The sequence below is a fragment of the Mustela nivalis genome, assembly GCF_964662115.1.
Source record: "Mustela nivalis genome assembly, chromosome: 6".
Taxonomy (NCBI): domain Eukaryota; kingdom Metazoa; phylum Chordata; class Mammalia; order Carnivora; family Mustelidae; genus Mustela; species Mustela nivalis.
In genome coordinates, this window is record NC_139025.1 from 36,655,350 (window position 1) to 36,676,998 (window position 21,649).

At 40.4% G+C, this 21,649-nt stretch overlaps 1 protein-coding gene across 9 annotated transcripts in view; it reads right to left on the reverse strand.

The window, feature by feature from the left end:
• SYNE2 (spectrin repeat containing nuclear envelope protein 2) overlaps positions 1-21,649 on the reverse strand; it is a 330,497-nt gene that overhangs the window by 192,183 nt on the left and 116,665 nt on the right. For all 9 annotated transcript variants that reach the window (XR_014312639.1, XM_082734135.1, XM_082734134.1 and 6 more), the window contains exons 18-30: positions 21,346-21,495; positions 19,601-19,771; positions 15,102-15,260; positions 14,627-14,800; positions 12,014-12,148; positions 10,248-10,406; positions 7,323-7,534; positions 7,086-7,176; positions 6,095-6,195; positions 5,714-5,840; positions 4,046-4,203; positions 2,800-2,947; positions 1,376-1,968 (exon numbers count right to left, since the gene is read on the reverse strand). Coding sequence is in view for 8 of the 9 variants with exons in the window: in XM_082734135.1 (XP_082590261.1) it covers positions 1,376-1,968; positions 2,800-2,947; positions 4,046-4,203; positions 5,714-5,840; positions 6,095-6,195; positions 7,086-7,176; positions 7,323-7,534; positions 10,248-10,406; positions 12,014-12,148; positions 14,627-14,800; positions 15,102-15,260; positions 19,601-19,771; positions 21,346-21,495 (2,378 nt within the window). In the remaining variant the exon portion in view is untranslated. The remainder of the gene's footprint in view (positions 1-1,375; positions 1,969-2,799; positions 2,948-4,045; positions 4,204-5,713; positions 5,841-6,094; positions 6,196-7,085; positions 7,177-7,322; positions 7,535-10,247; positions 10,407-12,013; positions 12,149-14,626; positions 14,801-15,101; positions 15,261-19,600; positions 19,772-21,345; positions 21,496-21,649) is intronic.

A 21,649-nucleotide genomic window follows, 5' to 3' on the forward strand; every position in this document is an offset into this window, starting at 1 on the left:
CCACTCCCTTTCTGATCCCGTTTCATACCTCTTCCCCAAACCTCACCTCCTTACTTCTCCTCAGACACGCGGCACATCCCCACAGCCGACCTTTGTACCTTCCACTCCCTCAGCCTGGAAGGTTCTTCCTCCTGGTAGTCACCTGGCTAGCTCTCTCATCCATCTGACTCACAAAGATTTACTTTCTCAGTAAAACTCTCCTTGATGACCCTTTTGGAATTACAACCCCCTCCTCCTTCCTTGCTTAATTTTTCTTCATAGCTTTTATCAACATCAAACATTGAATATCTTACTCCTCTCACTAGGTAAGAAGCTCCATCGGGGACAAGAGTTTTTGTCCATTTTGTTAACTGCTATATCCCCACGACCTAAAGTAGTACCGGACACACAACACATACTTGTTTTATTAATAACTAAACTAAAAATTACAACAACTTATGGTTTATCAATGTATAATTTTTCATGTGCAAATTAACATGAATTTATTCATTACTTAGTGTTTATAAATATATAATAAAAATGTATTAACGATGAGTGACTAAATGAGTAGTTAGTTCAACACCTTACTAAGAACTGGGCACTGTAGGAACGAAAGTCTCTCTGTGACTGGGAGCACAGGGCAGTTTCAGAGGGAAGAGCTTGGTCAGCTACGGAGCCTCAAGACAGCATGGAGCCTGAGGGATTCAGTGGGCAGAGGAGACAGAATGTGGGAATGATTTAGACAGGGAAGGGGAGTTCCCAAAAGTAACTTGCTAACATTGTCACTTGCAGGACCTGGAGGCTGGCTCTGAACACCTGCATTAAAATAACAGCACTCGTCCGGAAGACTGCCCACCTCAGTTTACTGAAACTCTGCTCATTCTCCAGAGCTAGCACTAACCTTCACTGACCTCTCAAAGTCAATCCTATGACTTCCCACTCAGTGTCCTTCCCAATCCTGCTGGCAGGAGAGGGGAAAACCAAAAAATTCAGGAAGAAGCAGGGACAGGGCGTGGCATGCCTATCTCCCACCACATCTTTCTTTATTACCACCGCGTGGATCTTCCCCCATCACGAGAACCCCGTAACCACAGAGCACTAAAAGGGACTTTTAGCGAAGCGCTCAAGTACTTTACACACATCTTATTTCACTCTCCCTTTGTCCATGAAATGCACACTTTAATGGGAAAAAAAATTACAGGATATCTTGTAAAGACGCACTATCAACAAAAATGAAGCTTGCTAGAAAAGTCTACAGAAAAGAACGCTGACCAGGGAGTAGCGCAGGATGGAACAGAAGGAGAAAGGCACGGGAAGTCGTTCTCTCACCTAACAGATACTGAAAACACAGAAAAGTACGGTTCTGCGTCTGGACATGAACGAAGACGAGACTCACCGTTGCTTCACAGCCGGAACACTGGGATCCTTGAGGCTGATTTTACCGACCTGATTATACACATCTTGAATGTTTTTCAGGAGTTCATTGTTTTTGAAAATACAAGTCTCTAGTAATTTGTTTTCTTCAGTGAGCTCTCCGTGCACGCCATCGTCACGGGTCTCAGATAACTTTCGGGACAGAGCGACGAGAAGTTTGTCACAGGTGTCGTCCCCCCGTTCGGCGTCTTTAAAGCTTATGCCGAGCGTTTTCAAACGTTTATCCAAGTGTCTGGCCTGGTCCTTCATCAGGCTGATTTCTCTTTCTTTATTTTCTGCCGTCACCGTGTTTTCTCGCACTACCTGTGTATCTGTAACAGGCTCGAAAGAGAGCTCAGCTGTTCTCAGAGAAGCCAGAAACTCCTCCAGAGCTGTGAGTGCGTCTTTACTCCTCTGGACCCGGTGGTTCACTTCTTCGAGTTGTGTTCCGTGTTTCTGCAGAATCTCCCGAGTCGCACGGAGATCAAGCGGGTGTAATTCCTTTAATGCAAAGTCGCCCGACTGTTCCAGGTGGTTATATACTTCAATCTGTCCAGCTATGGAATCTTGGATATTCTAAAATAAAGGAAGGAATGCTGAAAAGGCTGAGGCCGAAGAAAAGGCAGACTGCACACCAGAAATGAACCTAAACTTACAATGGCTAGGTGACCTCTAGAAAATGGCTTCTGGGTTTTTCTAAGGCTGACCGTTTCAACAGAAGGAAATATTTTAATTACAAAGGATCAGATGGTCCAGCTGTTCCATTATCTGATAACCTTCCTGATGTCTCAATCCCCCCAAAGAAAACAAGTATATAACTCTACTGCTTCAGTGAAAATAGAGATTAAGCTCTTGAGACATCTGTTTATAATCTGAAAAATAAAACTTTAATTTTTTTCATTTGAAATGAGACTTGGGGTTTGGACAGTAGGGTAACAGGGTGATGGGCATTAAGGAGGGCGCTTGATGTAATCAGCACTGGGTGTTGTATGCAACTGATGAATTACTAAATTCTACCCTTGAAACCAATAATATAGTGTATGTTAACTACACTGAATTTAAATTAAAAATTTTTTTAAATTAAAAAAATTTTTTTAAATGAGACTTGGAATAAGTAAGCCTTAGAATATGCATGTGAGTCTAGGACAATATTTAGGATTTCAGCCATTGGAAAAGACATTCACAAGCAAACCTTCATTTTGAATTCAAAGAAAATATCTAATTATTTACCCTACCGTACCTACTTTCAAATTTGCAAGGAACTGCGAGTTGAGAAACAAGTAAATCTATATTATTGAAGGCTCTTCTGCCACTGCTTATAGTCCAACTGTATACCATTGATGCATAATTAAAAATCTCTGAAGAACTGAATTATTCTATGAGTACACTGGGAGAACTTCTAATTACCCTCAGGTTTTGATAAATGCCATCAGCATCAATGAGATGAAATTCTTGAATGACTATTTCACGGAGGAGCAGGTCGGAGCCACAGAGCAGAAGTGATTCCTTCTCCACAGGTAACACAATCTTCAGTGCGGTCTCCAAGGATTCCATTCTGGGTGAAAAATAAACCAGACATAACGGAAAACGACAACATAAAGATATTCTATAAAACATATTAATGCCATGATTTAACTAAGACATACAATGATATGTACAGATCATCACATTAAAACTCAAAACCAGCAAAATTAAAAACAAAAAACCTTTCAAAAACTAAACCCAGCAATCCCAAATCCCAAAGACTAAGTGGTTTGTTATATCCAATATTCTTAATAGCATAATATATAATACATACTAAGTGGAAATTTATTGTAAAATATTCTAAGCTTTTCCCCTACCTTTTTTTGAATTCTTTTTTTTTTTAAGATTTATTTATTTATTTTAGAAAGAAAGAAAGAAAGCAAGTAGGGGGAGGGACAGAGGGAGAGAATCCTTCAAGCAGACTCCCCACTGAGTGTGGAGCTCAACAAGGGGCTTGATCCCACAACCCATGAGATCATGACCTGAGCCAAAACCAAGAGTCAGGCACTCAACCAGCTGAGCCACCAGACACCCCTCTGTATCTTTTGAAATACAAAATATTGAATGTAATTTAAGTTTGCCTTTGATGACAAAGAAATGTCATTATAAATCATTTTATTAGTGAAAGTACAATAGAATTCAAAGAAATAGGCTCTATTAATAATAAATCGAAATGTGTGACCTTGGACAAATAACATACAGCCTCTGAGCCCCTGTTTCCTCCTATGTAAAATGGGGATGTGTCCTGGGGAAGCGCATCCTATGTATAGGGGATAGTAACAGCACTCTCACTTTAGAAATGGGAAATCCAAGGCCCAGAGAAGTGACATGGCCAAATTCATGCCCAAGGGCAGATGGGGGGGATGAAGTAGTGGAGTAAGGGGTGGTGCCAGGTAGGGCATGGCCTTTGGAACTCAACAGAGTTTAAGTTCCACCTAAGTCTCTGGCTGGTGGGGTGGCTCGGTGATGTTGTTTAAATTCCCTAATGGCAATCATAGTATCCTCTCTCACTGTGGTTGTAAGAACTAAATATAATAGCATACTTAGTATAGTATTAGCCTAGCTTAAAATAGCATTAAAAATTCAGTAAATTCAGTAAACTCATGGTTAACAGATCTCAGAATTATACCTGGTATTAAGAGTCATCTGAAACTCTCTTTCCTTTTCCTTTAATCTGTCTCTCGTGTTCCTTATTAAAGGCTTCTTTATGTCACTGTCAAGCTCTTCTAACTTCAATGAGGTGAATTCAAACTCTTTCCAGCAAGAATCAGTTTCATCTCTTAAGACCTAGGTGAACCACATGAAGTAAGCTATCAACTAGTGGGTTAATAGGCACAATTATTCTGTTCTTACAAAATGAGGACATTTGCCAACCATTAACACAGAGTTTCACATGAAAATACATTAGAAGTATTTTTATATCTCATAAAATTAATAAAATTAATTAAATTTAAAAATATTTTCCAACCATCTACAAGTGAAGTATCCTTCAGGGAACAATGACCTTAACTGTCTTCTTAAAAGTCCCATTCAGTGAAGTCAAGGGAGTCAACAACAAAGGAAAAAACTCCCTTCCCATAAGCAGGTGCACAGAATACAATTCAGAAAGATACATGCAATGTAAGAACAGATATCCTACTTCCTCTAGATAATAAATCTTTGTTTCTCCCTAAACTGAAAACAAAGCTAGAGTGAACCAAAACTGTTTCTATCACATAAGAAGTGAATGAAATTAAATTATGATTTATAATTAAATACCTAAAAATTCAATACTATTCTAGCTCCTTATCTTGTTATTTTTTGTGTGTTTTTTTTAAAGGCGCTGCTACAGAATTTACTGAGTGCCGATCAATATAATTTGTTCTTCACCTTCCCCATGGATTATTGCAGCTTTTATAACCAACTCATTATTCAGTTACTGGAGTAAGGTCTCAAGACAGTTTCTTAATTGTGATGAAAACGTGCTAAATTCATCACTTGAACGACAGAGATTTTAACATATTAATTCTGCTTACTCAGATGGAAAATAGAGAGGAGCCAGATGGTAGAGTGTGACTCAGGAACTACCATCATAAAGGGAAGATCACTAAAGGGCACTATAGGCTCTCCTGTGGCCCTTTCCCACCTGCTGGGTTTTCTGTAAGGGATCGTTCTAATGCACTTCCAAGCATACAACGGTATTGTTCTGCACTGCACAGATTGTTTTCAAAATAAGGGAGATCTTTATTTGTACAGCTTACGATTGGTTTGCTTAACACTAGACAGTTTTCTCTGAAGCGCCAGAGCCAAATGGCTCTCCAGAAGATTATCCATCACTCAGAGCAAAATATCCCTCCATTGCCTGCCCCTTCCTAACTGCCCCAACATCAGATAGATAAGTGACAATTTGGTAAAAATGATGATGACTGAAATAAATATTCGGAGCCACTGGTTTCTCATGTATTGTTAATTTGAGAGCAACACAGTTGGACTACTGGTTGAAACTGCCTCGAAACACATTGTTTTGAGCAATTCTTCTGAAGCCCTCATTCCCATCCTAAACATAATCCAAAACTCTCCAAGCCACAGTATCTTGACTACCAAATTAGAGCATGAGCAATAAATTAGGACCCCAAAACCAAGTCTTTCCTGGGGTTGGTAGCTGAATGCAAATCACTCTCTGAAATAGAATAATGTTAGAAATGCAATCCAACAGAGAGAATTCTTTGGAAACATCTAGCACATGTAACCTCAACAAAAACAGTGAATTCTATACAGATGGTGGTATTATTTTCTTACTGATCTTTTTGGTAATTACCCGTAGATCTGTCAGTTTATCCTGCAGACAAGCACTACTCCTTTCCTTGTCACTGGAGAAATCAGAAATAATTCTGAATTTGTTATTTTCCAGGTATAACTCAAGATTTTCTCTGTGGATATCATATCTGGGAAAAAATTAAATGCAATAGTACTTAATTTTAATAAGACAAAACATTTTTTATTTATAATTTTTTAACTTATAATTTCTTAATTTATAATTTTTAATTATATATGAAGAAATATCAGGGAATTTGTGCTTAAGTTACCAGACCATGTGCAAAAAAATTATGACTTATGGATTATAGGCATGTATTAAAGTATAACATGTTTGCATTTATGAAATATTTTTGGTGGATTTTCCAGTTATGTAAGGGGTTACCTCTCTTGTAAACAACTGAGGGCTGCATTGTGATCCTTTTCAGACTCCTCCATAGAGCTTTCCTCCTGTTGAGGCTTTAACTTGGATTTCAGGCTAAAATTCTTCATCGATCCCATTGTCCAAGTAAATATGCAAAATAGCAAACAGAATATCTTCAGTATACTTAACTGGGATATACACAGACAAATGGAATATACATACACACGCATAAGATATTTCGATATACTTAACTAAATTGGAAAAGATAAACACTTTATAATACAAAGGTATGTCACGAATTCTTTATACCCCAAACCAGGAGATTAATACAACTTATTTGAAGCTTCTCAGCTCCAAGAAAGGTCTTCCTCTAGGACAGAGATTTATGACACTGAGTTTCACCTTCCAATTGGTTATGTCAACACAGAAAAGGTGTTCTCCCAACCACAAAATACTGTATCCGCCTGTGACCTCATAGCCACAGCCAAAAGCAGATCTCTGAATTCAAATACACCTCGTCCTTCCCTCAACTTCGGACTGGCAGTCTGGGCTGAGACATATAGTCCATGCCCACTTACCGAAAATTCAAGAATTCAGAAAAATTCAATTCCTGAGAAAAGTAGAAGACATCCTACTGAGAAAAAGACAAATGATAAATGAACTAGTTCAGCTCAGTGAAGCTGAGGCATCTGTACAGATTAAATTCCACCTCTGGTATCCTCAACAGGAATGTCCACAGACAACATGTATTCATAATGGCAGCAAATGGTCTCTTTCTGAAAGACCTGTTTGTAACCTCAGAGGAAGATAAAGTGACGCTCACTACAGCTGTGGCTCGTTGTATTATAATTCTTGGAAAAGGAGTCTTCCTTGCATTATTTAAACGGGAATTCTTGGCTGATGAAAATAATCAGATAATTAAAACCAACAATTAACGAGAAGTGGATTACTATCACACTTGGCCTTTTCATTACTAGGTTTGCTCCTAAAATACATTATCCACATTTAACACCTTTTCGGTTGATGGCTGATCACGTGATTTTGCAGACAGTCCCTCCCTGTGGGCATCCCTTCCTCCATTCTCAGATGTGTTCATGGTCTCCCTAGGGAGGAATCAAAATTGCATATTAAAATCAAGGAAGAAAAATCATGCCTAAATGAGAATAAAGAACATTCCTTCTCATTTGATTTCACAAGGAGCTTCATCTCGTTTTTCCCTGATGTGTGATTATTCTCCAGAAGCACTAACTTGGTTTTCGACGTGCCTCCCGTCGTGGGCTGCAGTGTCCTATGAATCTCGGAAGCACATTTCCGCAGTCGTTCTATCTTTTGTTCATAATCTTTGAGTGCTCTCCTCATTTCTTGTTGACTCTTCTGAGAAGTCAGCTCTTCACACAGCTCCCGCAAGACATCCATGTGGTGATCTAGCTGGTACAGACTGCCTTCCTCAGAAAAGCAGGCCTGATTGAGGAAATAAAGCAGAAAATGGGCTTCAGATGAGCTTCCATGATTAGTCCATAAGGATTAGAAAGTAACAGATGCGTGTGACTTCAATATCACATTCTTTTATAGGCCATCGACTGTGTGCCTGATGTGGTTATGGGCACTGGAGAAACAAAGATGAGGAAGTCAGCCTGAAAGAGATTCACCACAGTCCAGTAATGCAGTGAATGAAACCAGAATACGTCACCCCAAAATAAGCCTCTTTTTTTTGAAGTGATCTCTCTGCCCAACATGAGGCTCAAACTCATGACCTTAAGATCAAGAATCACATGCTCTACAGACTGAGCCAGCCAGATAGCCTCTAAAATACACCTTTTTGATGTGAAAATTATTTTGAGCTAAACGCAATTAAGAAGCAGTAAACACAGAAAAAGCTCCTTGCTTCCTGCCTAACGGCCAGAAATAAAGTCTCTTTTTATTAGAGACAAACTCTTGTCAGCCCAAAGATAGTACCAGAGGAATCTGCGAACAAACCTTGTTAAACTAACCCTTACCTTTGTCTTGTCAATTCCGGTCTCTTTGTCTAAAAGGTATAAAAAAACTCCTTCTCTGGCTACTTCTTTGGGTCTTCATTCTCTTGTAAAGGCTCCCGTGTGAACATAATAATTCAATAAAATATGTATGCTTTGTTCCTGTCCGTCTTTGTCAGTTTCATTCTCAGGGACCCTCAAGGGGCCCTTTTTACTCCCCTACAGCAGTCACACACACTATGGGTAGCTAGTGTGACAAGTGTTACGATAGAGCCACTGCCTGCTGTAAGGAGTCAGAGAAAACCTACCTCACGTGTGGGAACCATCAGAGGGAGATGCAGAAAGAACAAGGACAAGTCCCCTAAGTAAAAGCAGAGAGAGGTCCTTCCTACCAGAAGGAACAGATGAGAGGAAAAAGGCTCCAGCTGTTCTAAAACAACAGCAGTCGAGTGAGCTGGAGGGAGGGCACAGCACAGGAAAAGGGATACCGAAGGCGTGTCCTGCAGCCAGGCTGCCAAGGACCTGCGTGGTCTTCTAAGGAGCTTGGAGATGTTCTGAGAGTACGGGCGAGCCACTAACATAGGATCTGTGGTTCAGCGGGGTCTCTCAGGGGATGGATCTGGAAGATGACATGACCGTCATCAAACGGGGAGAATAATCTAGGTTGGAGGCAATAGCAACACTGGTGGAAAGGCAGGAAAAGAAGAATTGTTCTAATGAGTAACAGAGGGGGCCTGGCCCCAGACTCCATCATGACTGAGCGGGAAGGAAAGGAGACGGGGAGAAGGGGAGTTCGCAGGCGACACTGTCCTTCCTGACCAACAGACACAAGAGGAAGAAGAGTTTGAAAGGAGATGGTACTGACAGGCTTTGGACATGCCAAATGGCAGGTCTCTGAAGAACACTGGTGACAGCTACTACTCAGAACCTGGAGTGCAGAGGAAAGGACTCAGCTGCAGACAGAAATTTAGGCACTAACATTACAGAGAGGGCTTTATCATTAAAACCAAAGATGGGGAGGGTGCCTGGGTGGCTCAGCGGGTTAAGTCGCTGCCTTCAGCTCAGGTCATGATCTCAGGGTCTTGAGATCAAGCCCCACATTGGGCTCTCTGCTCTGCAGGAAGCCTGTTTCTGCCTGCCTCTCTGCCTACTTGTGATCTCTGTCTGTCAAATAAATAAAAATAAAATATTAAAAAAAAAAACACACACAAAGATGAGGAATACCCGGGTGGGTCAGTCGGTTGAGCGTGTCTACCTCAGGTTCAGGTCGTGGTCCCAGGGTCCTGGGATGGAGCCCCTGGTTGAGCTCCCTGCTTGGCAGGGAATCTGCTTCCTCCTCCCCCTCTGCCCCTCCCCATCACTTGTGTGCACATACTCTCTCTCTCTCAGATAAATAAATAACATCTTTAAAAAAAAAAAAAAAAAAGAAGAAGAAAATATGCAGAGGGCATAAAATCCCTGAGAGTAGGCATGAAACCAGCCAAAAAATAGAGACTCTCAAAACTAAAACATTAAGACAACAAAATGAAAACAGAGAAATTTACGGGGCCCTTGGCTGGCTCAGTTAGTAGAGCATGTGACTCTATATCTTGGGGTTGTGAGTTTGAGCCCTTTCACTGGGTGTAGAGATTACCTGAAGAGAGAGAAATCTGTGAAGGACACTAGGAAGAAGCTCCCCACTTCCCACCAAAAATAATAAAATAAGGAAAAGCAAAAGAGACTACTATTGGGAGAGTTACAGCAGTAGAAAGTTTAAAGGAAAGAAGAGGGGTCAGTACTGTCAAATAAACAGATGCAATCATATAGGATGGGGGCCAGAGAGAGGTCATGAGATATGCCTCCCATTTGCTATCTTTCCCCAAAGCAGCAGTTCTAAGGACACCATATCCCTCAAAATCAACTGTGGCTACATTAGCAACAGGTGACACATTTGTAACCAGAGTCTGAAGGACAGGGGCTACGGAGACATAGCAAGGAAAGTCATGAAATATTAACTCGATGCTGAATTTTTTTCATTCTACAAAGCAAACAGCTTTGTAGTTAGAGAAGGAACTGCGTAAGGGATAGTCCCCAGGGGACAGACGAGAGCGCTGAAGTAATTTTCAGAGCAGGTTTAATCCCAGGCTAAGTAAGGACACACACAACCATGTAGGATAAACTCCAAAATAATGACAGCATTTAAATCGAAACAGGTGGTTTACCTCATGTTCCTTGATGAGACCCTTGGTCCTCCCTCTGCGAATCAGTTTCTTCTCTTTATTTATTTGTTTTTCGAGTCTTGAAATATTGTCACTGAGCTTCTCTTTTTCAATGTCTATTTTCAGTTGTTGAATATACAAAGACATCTCGTGATGAAGAGCCTACCAAAAAAAAAAAAGAAAGAAAGAAAGAAAAGAAACCCACAGAGGGTCATAGTCACTATGGGAAAAGAATACATTGGAAATATTTTCATCAAAAAACCAATAAAGGGGCACCTGGATGGCTCAGTGGGTTAAGCCTCTGCCTTTGGCTCAGGCCATGATCCCAGGGTCCTGGGATCGAGCCCCACATCGGACTCTCTGCTCAGCAGGGAGCCTGCTTCCTCATTTCTCTCTCTCTGCCTGCCTCTCTGCCTACTTGTGATCTCTGTCTGTCAAATAAATAAATAAAATATTTAAAAAAAATCCCACAATAAAAATATTTGTAGTAACAAAAGATAGAAAGGGAGTTTAAGTGGCATTCTCTGTCATCCTTGTGTCTTCAGGGAGGACGTTTTAAACTATACCAGACCCAGAAAGGAACTTTCTTTTTCTTCCTAACAACTAAAAATGTGTGTTAGCTGAACGACACCGTTAAGAAAACAGAAAGTGAGACTCAGACTGAGAAAACACATAGACAAAACGCATAACTGAGCCTATGGAAAAACAGCACGGAACTGTACTGTGTCTTCGGGATGGGATTCTGAAGTAGCGAAAAAAGGACAGAAGGGAAACATTGTGGAAATAGGAATAAAGTATAAACTGAATAATGAATAGATATTAATGCATGAATTGTGACAAAGGCAGCATATTAATGTAAGGTGAGAACAGTAGGAGAAACTGGGCATGGGGTATACCAGAACTCTCTGTACTCTCTTTGTAATAATTCTGTGAATCTAAAATTGTTCTAAAATTTAGAAGTTTATTTTAAAATGTGTCTTAAGAGCACCTTAAACAGTAGACATTCAATTATATTACTTTATTTTCTGACTCCAGGCACATACATTGAATACTAATCACCCTTTTCTGAACACAATCTCTGTGGCAGAGGCTTTAGATAAATCCTTGCAATAACCCTGCCAAGTAGTTGGAGTTATCCACATTTTATCAGTGAAGCTCCTAGAAGTTAAACAACTTACCCAGGGTCATAGCTCTTGAATCTGGGTCTGTCTGCCACCAATGCCCATGCCTATTTCTCTGGGAAAGAGTGTGTGTGTGTGTGTGTGTGTGTGTTGATACATTGTGTCTCAGTAAGGATCCAACTAGGGACCAAGGAAACACTAAGTATTTAATAACTCAGAGTGAATTAGATGCAGGGAACTGGTGAGGCGAGGGACCAAAGAGCAGAGAAGCCAGGGACTGGAAGGTGATCTGGAGATGAACCCAGCCACCAGGCTGCTCTTCCCACGGAGCTGAAGGCTTCAGACAAGCCCAGACAGAAGGGTCACCAGAAGCTGGAACTCCGGAACCCACAGCCAGGGGAAGACACAGCCGCCAGAGATGCTGCGCAAAGACAGGGACTTTGATTCTCCCTTCTCCCCCTCCATCACCCTGTAATCTCTAAACCGTGTTGTCACTGGCTGAACACAGAAGCCAGTTGGGCCCTGGGAACCTCGGGATTGACCTCGCCATGATACCAAGCACACAGGGACACTAACAGTGACCAAGCACAGACAGGCCCCGGGGTTGGCTCTACCAGAGGAAGCCCAGACACATGTGCATGTCCTTACCTCCCACTTGGAGCAGGCAACTCTACTCTCTTCTTCCAAAGACAGCTTCACACCCTCAGTTACATTATTTTTCAGTTCTTCAACAGCCTTCAGATACTTGGCCAGACTTTTAGAATTAAGAATTATTAGTGCTTCCTAGAAAAGAGAATGCAAATGAGAACATGAAAGCCTCATTCTACTGCCAAGTCCTCAAAGCTCATTTTGGTAGGTCTTTAATAGGTACAATTAGGAAAAGACTTTTTTTTTTTTTAAGATTTTATTTATTTATTTGACAGACAGAGATCACAAGTAGGCAGAGAGGCAGGCAGAGAGAGATGAGGAAGCAGGCTTCCCGCTGAACAGAGAGCCCGATGTGGGGCTCGATCCCAGGATCCTGAGATCATGACCTGAGCCAAAAGCAGAGGCTTTAACCCACTGAGCCACCCAGGTGCCCCATAGGAGAAGACTTTTTGAAGACAACAAAGATTTAGGGGAGACTTTTTGTAAAGTAAGGTTGACATCCCTTTTACATCTCTTGAATTATTTTGAAAAGAACTGCAAGATACTTATTATTCAAATGTAGTCACACATTTGAGAACCACATAAAGGCTTCCTTAGGATATTCAGGATGACTTTTCAGGATGACTTCTGTTACCCTCTGATAAATAATTAAGAGGATTATTGTGCAGGGTAATGAGCCACTGGCGCTGTTTCCTCTAAGGTTCTTAAGTACTAGTGAGTGGAGGACCATACTTCCTTGACAATACCATATGAAGAACATGGCGGCTTGTATTAGAGATTTGTGTTGCAATAAGACACAATTTATAGCAGGGTTAACAGGCAAATATTTCATCTTGTGCATAAGGCATTTTTATGCTGCCATGAGTCAACATTACCTTATTGTCAACTTCAAAGTTTTGCCCAGGGCCAACCACACTGGCAGTCCTGCCCCAGAGAGGGAGCGGCTGTAGACAGAGATGCGTCTGCTCCTTATCTCACGCTTACCTGCTCGCAGGGAGTAGTTACCTGGCAATTACCTGGCAGAAACCTAGTTAATTAGCAAATGACAGAACAAAGAATAGTCTAGGGCTTGCAAAAGAGGCAGAAAACCTACAGGAGACAGAAGACAAAAGTAATTCTAGGGAATAAGGCAATTAAGCCGGGTGGGAATTCGCTGATGCCCTCATGGTATCTGTTATGGGCCTCCTGCAGAAAAGGTACAGTGCTGAGCTCCAGGACTCCCCTCCATGGCCTCCGTGAGGCCTGCGAGATTTATGACCTAGGGAGACACTAACCCACATGTTGGCAGGAGGCTCCTACTATTCATGTGTCCCTGGAGACCCAGGGTCTCAGGGCAGGACCTGGCAGGGCAGGAGTCTTGCTTCTGTTTGAGAACAGATCTACTTTACTAAATGCCAGAGAAAAAAGGCGGGGGAGGAGGGGAAATCCCTGCCTCAGATTCCCAAAGGCAAACGGTCAGAAGGTCAGAAAGAGGAAAAGCGGTGTCAGCCCAACACCTCTAACTCCCCCTCTCTGGTAGAGAAGGGGCCTGCAGCCTCCATGTCTCCTCTGCCTTCTGTCTCTCTGAGCGGACCCTATCAGCATCCTGACATGCAGCCCAGTGATTATTACGAGAAACACTGAGAACCACTGACGCTATAAGGTCAGTTTAGTACTCTCAGCAACCTGGGAACAGAAGTGGCAAAAGCCTACAGAGGGAACCAGTCAAAGGGGGTGACTAGCAATGTGTGCACAGCACAGATCAGGCAGGGAGGGATCTGAGGTCATGGGAAAAGCAGTGTCGAGATGGCTGATAAGGGGGCCCTGTCTGGTTCACAATGCAGAAAGCCACACAGGGAATGAGGCCCATAAAAGTGAAGGAGGGAATGAGACTCCCAAAAAAGTGTGGGGGTGCCCCCCCACCAGTGCCTAATGCATTTTAAATGTTCAGCAAGTGTATGAAATGTTGAATAAAGAAATGAGCAGAGGATACCCATCACTCAACCTCTCCAGTGTGTCCAGGGGTAGAGCCTTGACTTACTTTTACTTCCTATCCCCCCCAAGCACCTGCCCTATGTTAATGACTCTCGGGTTTGCACACATCTTCAGCCCCCTCTCAAGCCAGGAAAAAGCAACCTGAAAGTGCCTCCGGCCAGAAAAGCATCCCTGGATCTTGAACTACCGTCAGCATTAGGTCCACATGGAACTTTTATCAAAGCATTTTAATAATAAAAGTGCTATTTCACATTCAGAGAATTTTACCTATCCCAAGTGCCTTTACTGGCCTCATTTTCATTTAAAGTCTCACAATGAACTTGGTAGCTGGCATTATTTTACCCGTTTCACTAATGTGAAAAGCAAGAGAAATTAAATCCATGCTCACTATCATAGAATCAGCTGTGCTCTCGACGCACTACCCCTGAGTCCACTCGGCAGGTCTATAATAAAATTTAAATTGAAAAAATCATTCATGTTAATGTCTATTTTTAATAGTTTCCGAGAACAGCGTCTAAAACTGGGAAGCTTTGCCAAGTTACCATAACTTTGTAACTACAGGGATGAAAATACCTCGATTTCAAATGAGACAGGTAGCCAATAATAAAGAGCCTACGTTTGATGCTAGAGAAGTCCTACCTTGTATTTTGAAATTAGTCCGCTCTGGCTTTCTCGTTGTCCAAGTAATTGCTCAGCCCTTGTCATGTAGGAGTCGAGCTCCTTCTGTGATTCTTCCATCTTCAGCCTGACATCCAGGTTGAACTCGGCATCAGCTGAGTTTTTTAACGCGGCAACTAATTTTACCATACTGATCTGCAGAGACAAAAAAAAATTCTCAACGCCTGACCCAGCTGTTCAGTAAGTCATAAATTAATAAATACATTCTTTGAGTAGTAACTCTTAAATTCCCACTAGATATAAAAATAGCCTATTTATTATATTGGTATTTTCTAATATGCTCTAAATTATTTAAAATACATATATAAAATGCAAAAGTAATATTCTATAAAACACTGCCCATGTCTAGGGCAACCCCTCCCTCTCTTCCCCATCCTCCCAATGACCACTCACTTTTAAAGACAAATTCATTAACTAGGAAATATTAAAGAGAGACCTGAACTTTCTCTTTGGCTTCTTGAATCTTCGTCTGAAGCCCAACTGTGAGAACATGTTGAAGGGACTCCTGGCTTGAAATATTTTGTACATCCATTTGTAAGATATCTTCAGTTCTAGACATAAGCTCCTCATACATAGAGCCTTTGGCAATAAGGTGCTATTAAAACAAAGTGAGACCACAACAGAAATTCTGATTAAACTTTAAACATTGGCCTTAATCTCATCACAAAATCATAAAAATGAGGTAAATCCCAAATGAGATAAATCTGTACTCTAGAAATGTTATTTTAAAAATTCATTTTGAAACTTTGTATCAGAACAGACTCTGAGAAACATAGGCTTTTACAGATTATTCTTTATACAGTAAGCATGGCAATAAACTAAAGCCTAGAAGTAATGCAACGCCAATTGACAGAAAATAAGTTGAGTGAATAGTAATAAACTTTAAAATGAAGTTGTTCTAAGTCAAATCAGTTGGAAGGAAATAGAGTAACCGTTACTGGAGAAAATGACTACTGGAAAATAAATCTTTTTAAAACTATGCTTTCTACCACATACTAAAAATAAATTTCAGATGGATCAGAAAGTTACATATAAAATAGGAAACTATGAAACAGAAGAAATTATCCATGAAAACTAACATACTCTCTCTGGGTATGAAGCAATTTTGGGGGGGTAAGAGTAGAAACATAAACACAAAGATTTTCTATGTAAAATAAAATAAACAACCTAAAAGTCCATGAATTGGTAAAAATATATGCCATACAAATGAAAATGTGTCATGACTCAAGAAGAGCTTATAAATTCTGTAAGAGAAGTACCAAGATCCCCCCATTCAGAAAACACATAAACAGATAATTTACAGAAACAAATAGTTGAATAATACATAACAGATAGTTCAACCTTACATGTAATAAAATAAGTACAAATTCAAAAAATAACAAGTTACTGCTTTTCAATTATCAAATCAGCAAAAAAATTAATCACAACTCAAGGATGGTCTGAGTATGATAATATAGAAATCACACTTTGATATCAACTAGATAAATGCTGACTTTATTTATCTTAGAGCAGTGCAATATTGTGCAATATTTAAATGTCCTACACTAAATGTACTACATTCATTTATCATTTTAATGTTTTTCTCTTTTTCATTATTAAAGTAACAAAAGCTCAATTAAAAAACTCAGAAATGGAAAGGTACAGAATGTAAATCAAAAGCTTCTCTTCTTCCCCATTCTTCCCTTTGTGGCCATTTAAGTCAATCATTCACACATTCATTTTAAAAATACTTGGTTTGCATCTACTAGGCAACAGGAATTGTGCTAAGAGTGGGACATAATACAGGATCAACACAGAATTTAGTTCTCTGTTTATCTTTACACACATTTTTCTATGGATGTAAAAGCATGAAGTATAAAATGCAATTGTTTTATCCTCAACGTCACTCATTATCAGGGAAATACAAATCAAAACTATGATGAAATACCATCTCACAACTGTCAGAATGGCTAAAATTAACACGAGACAACAGGTGATGGCAAGGATAAAGGGGAACCCTCTTATACTGTTGGTGGGAATGCAAACTGGCACAGCCATTCTGGAAAAGAGCATGGAACTTCCTCAAAAAGCCAAAAGTAGAACTACCCTACGATCCAGCAATTGCACTATTAGGTATTTACCCAAAGGACATAAAAATATACATTCGAAGGGGTACATGCACCCCAATGTTTACAGCAGCATTATCAACAATAGCTAAACTATGGAAAGAATCCAAATGTCCACCCACCGATGAATGGATAAAGATTGTATTTATACAATGGAATTACTCATCCATCAAAAAGAATGAAACCTTGCCATTTGCAACAAAGTGAATGAAGCTACAGTGTATTAAGCTATGCAGAATAAGTCAATCAGAGAAAGACAAATACCACATGATTTCATTCATATGTGGAATTTAAGAAACAAAACAGATGAACATTTGGGAGGGTGCAAAAAGACAGAGGGGGGAAGCGAATTATAAGAGACTCTTTTTTTTTTTTTAAGATTTTATTTATTTATTTGATAGATCACAAGTAGCCAGAGAGGCAGGCAGAGAGAGAAGGAAGCAGGCTCTCTGCTGAGCAGAGAGCCCTAAGCGGGACTTTCCAGGATCCTGAGACCATGACCTGAGCCGAAGGCAGAGGCTTAACCCACTGAGCCACCCAGGCACCCCAAGAGACTTTTAACTACAAAGAACAAACAGGGTTGATGGAGGGAGTTGGGTCGGGGACGGGCTAGATGGGAGATGGGTATTAAGGAGGGCACTTGTGATGATGAGCACTGGGGTTCCATGTAAATGATGAACTGCTGAACTTGATTTCTGAAATTAATATTGAACTATATGTCAAGTAACTAAAATTTAAATTAAAAAAAAAACAACCGTTTTAAAAACCATTTTTAAAAATCACATCATCTATACTGCTCAGCAATTTGCATTTCTTTTTTTTCCCTTAAGATTTATTTATTTATTTGACAGAGAAACAGCATGAGAGGGAACACAAGCTGCGGGAGTGGGAGAAGGAGAAGCAGACTCCCGGATGAGCAGGGAGCCCGATGTGGGGCTCAATCCCAGGACCGCGGGATCATAACCGGAGCCTAAGGCAGAAGCTTAACAACTGAACCACCCAGGAGCCCCAGCAATCAAGGGAACACAAGCAGGGGGAATGGGAGAGAGAGAAGCAGGCTCCCCACCGAGCATGGAGCCCCATGTGGGGCCTAATCCCAGGGCCCTGGGATCATGACACAAAGCTGAAGGCAGACGCTTAACAACTGAGCCACCCAGATGCCCCGCAATTTGCATTTCTTTATGCACCATATATCTTGCTCTAGTAAAGAGCTACTTAATTCCTTGTTAACATAAATATATTCCTGTATGTTTGTATTTTCATTGTTTACAGAAGGCTTTAAAATATTGAATTTCTCATTCCTTGCTCATTTCTTTCACTAAAATAAATTCTAGTTATAACAAATCAATAAATATAAAAATAAAATAAAAATAAATAAAAGCACTGACAGATGGCACAGGTTAACTTTTTTTAATATTTACAAAGCAACAAAAAATACCATTCTGGGGCACCTGTGTGGCTCAGTGGGTTAAGCCTCTGCCTTCAGCTCAGGTCATGATCTCAGGGTTCTGGGATGGAGCCCCGCATGGGACTCTCTGCTCAGTGGGGAGCCTGCTTTCCCCACTCTCTCTCTGCCTGCCTCTCTGCCTACTTGTGATCTCTGTCAAATAAATTAATAAAATCCTTTTTTAGAAAACCATTACTATAAACCATGAAAACACAAAATGCTATATAAACACCTTTCAGAAAGGCAGGTTTAAAAAAACAATTATATAAATATTCCTTTATCCCAGGAACTTTCCATCTTGTTGTAATTTATGACATGCTCCATAAGTTTTATAGCTGAGCGGGAACTCAGTAAAAACCTCAATTGTAACTTCTTTCCCAGGAGAACTGAATGATATTAAAACACACTCTTGCCTCATTGCTTTTCAATGAGTTGAACTGCCAGAGAATAAAGACAGAGAGGTTTTAACAACATCCGTCACCCTCCCTGCATCAAGGAAGGAAGGGAAAGTGGCTTAATCAATGGGTGAGCTTTCAAAGCACGGATCCTATAATCTCTTATAGTCACAGGGCACTGACCTATCTGACACATCATGTCCCCACTGCCCCTGGAAACAAGAGAATATTTTAATCTCCATTCTGTAGCTGGGAAAATTAGTTTAAGAATTGAGAGTCATAAGGTAGTATTGGTGGTCTCAGATTTTATTTATTTAGAAATAGAGAGAATGAGCAGGGTGTGGGGGCCAGGGAGAGAAGGAGAAAGAATCTCAAGCAGACTCTCCACTGAGCACAGAGCCCAAGAAAAAGCTCCATCCCATGACCCTAAGATCATGACCTGAGCCAAAATCAAGAGTCAGACACTCAACTGAGTCACCCAGGCACCCCCTATTACTACTTACTTTAAAACTGTATTTATCGGGGTGCCTGGGTGGCTCAGTGGGTTAAGCCTCTGCCTTCGGCTCAGGTCATGATCCCAGGGTCCTGGGATGGAGCCCCGCATCGGGCTCTCTGCTCTGCAGGGAGCCTGCTTCCTCCTCTCTCTCTGTCTGCCTCTCTACCTACTTGTCAGATAAATAAAGAAAAAATCTTTAAAAAACAAAACAAAACTGTATTTATCTTTTTTTTTTAAAGATCTTATTTATTCACCTGAGACAGAGATACAGAGAAAGAGAGCATGAGCAGGGGGAGGGAGAGGGAGAAGCAAACTTCCACTGAGCCAGGAGCCTGATGCGGGGCTCCATCCCAGGACCCTGGGATCATGACCTGAGCTGAAGGCAGACGCTTAACCATCTGAGCCACCCCAGCGCCTCAAAACCTTGTATTTATCTTAATACTTAAGTCCACAACCATGAAATCTATCCTTTTAATACTTTTACACTCATACCTGCAAACGCTCTTCCACTGAGGCATCGACACCCTCTTGATGTCTCAGAAGCTCCAAAAGAGATTCGGTTTCTGCCTCCCAGATTTCCACTTGTCCAATGAGTTTTTCAACCTCTTCAGCCACTTGAAATTGCCCTGTGAATTCATTTTCTTTTTCACGTTCTTCCCCAGCCTACAACAGTCACAATTATTGCTAAGAACAACATTTATATTAGAAAAGAATTTTCAGTTAAAAAAAGAAAGTTGTGTATTTTTTTCCTGAAGACAACGAATTCAACCTATTTATTTTAGTAACTTAAAACCTAGTTTTGGGACAATGATAATAGCACTTTATGATCGTATTAATCACTTTAGAAAGCAAAAATTTTGTTCACATATATTTCCTTTTTTTTTTTTTTTTTAAGATTTTATTGATTTGAGAGAGAGAGAGAGCACGAGCATGGGGAGGGCCAGAGAGAGAAGCAGATGCCCCACTGAGCAGGGAGTCCACACGGGGCTTGATCCCAAGACCCTGGGATCATGAACTGAGCTGAAGGCAGATGCTTCACCAACTGAGCCACCCAGGTGTTCCATGTACACATATATTTTCTTAATGAGAATATCATTCCTATCATTTATTTACTATCAGCTCCACTTTACAGATAAAAAGATTAAGGGTTAGGAAATTAGGGTAATGACTCTACAGAAATGTCTAAAACTCATATACAATTTAACTAAACACAACTCTGCGCAACAGTAGCTGTGAAACATCATCACCAGGAAGGGACTCGGAATCCAGCTTCAACACAAGGCTTCAAAATGAAGCCTTGTCCCATTAATCATCTCTCAGTAGCCTGTAGGCTGTTATGCTGCTGCTTTATACCTTACATGATAGATCCATTCGTAAAGTTGTTGTTAATCGACTGTATCTTTAATGTTTTAGAAGAAAATAGTATTCCACATTCTTATATTCTAAAAGCATACTGCACAACTTCAGATCTTTCAAGACTATCTCTATCTCTCATCAGGTCTCCTTATGGTGGGAAACACTGGCACTCCATCAGGGCCACTGGCCAAAGCCAATGAAAACTTAGTTCAGGTGAAGTTGGATCCATTATTATTTGGAAGGGGGCACATTTCATAAATCCCAGGTATTATATCTTACATGTATATAATTCTTTCTTTGTTCCTTTTCCGTAGTCTTGTCTATATTCTAAATCATTGTCCAAATTTTCCAACAAAACAAGAAATAAAGATTATATTGTCCCCCGTTGTACAGAAAGGAAGCAAGACACAGGCCAGGGGCTAGACCAAAGCTGGGCAGTCCCTGAGCACAAGTCAGAAATCATCTGAAGAAAATATCAACTCTGTTTCCACAGTCTAGATGTCATGGCTGCTTCCGCATGCCTGTGAATGTCCTCAGCGAGTAAGAGACACAGACTTGGACACTGAAAGCTCCTTCATGAAGGGATCCACTTACACATTCTAGTGGAAAATGACCATACTTTAAATGTTATCCAATGATCACATTTACCACTCTTTCAACAATATGCTTTTATCAAAAGAAAAATAGCGAAGTTGGGGCGCCTGAGTGGCTCTGTCGGTTAAGCATCCAACTCTTGATTTCAGTGCAGGTCTTGATCTCAGGGTCATGAGGTCAAGCCCTGCTCTGGGCTCCATGCATGGAGCCTACTTAAAAAAACTTTTTTTAAAATTGCCAAGTTATTTCTATATACAAATGAAATATATAAAATATGACTATTTTACCTTTATATTCTGATTATGATTTTCAGGAAGTTCTATTGACACATCTCTTGAAAAATCAACAGTTGGTTTTCCTTCTTTAGGTAGCTGAGCATTTTCGCAATTTTCAAAATCGGGCTGATCCTGTTTTTTTATAAGTGGAAGGTTCATCTCCTATAAAAAATGTCACAAAATTTAAAGCCCATATTTTTCACGTGAAGTTATATTATTACCAACCATAAATGGACATAATATATTCAATGTATTTCTGGGATTTATCACTTAATAACAGTGTTATAAAGAATGAGTATTTCCCCCCAAAAAACCT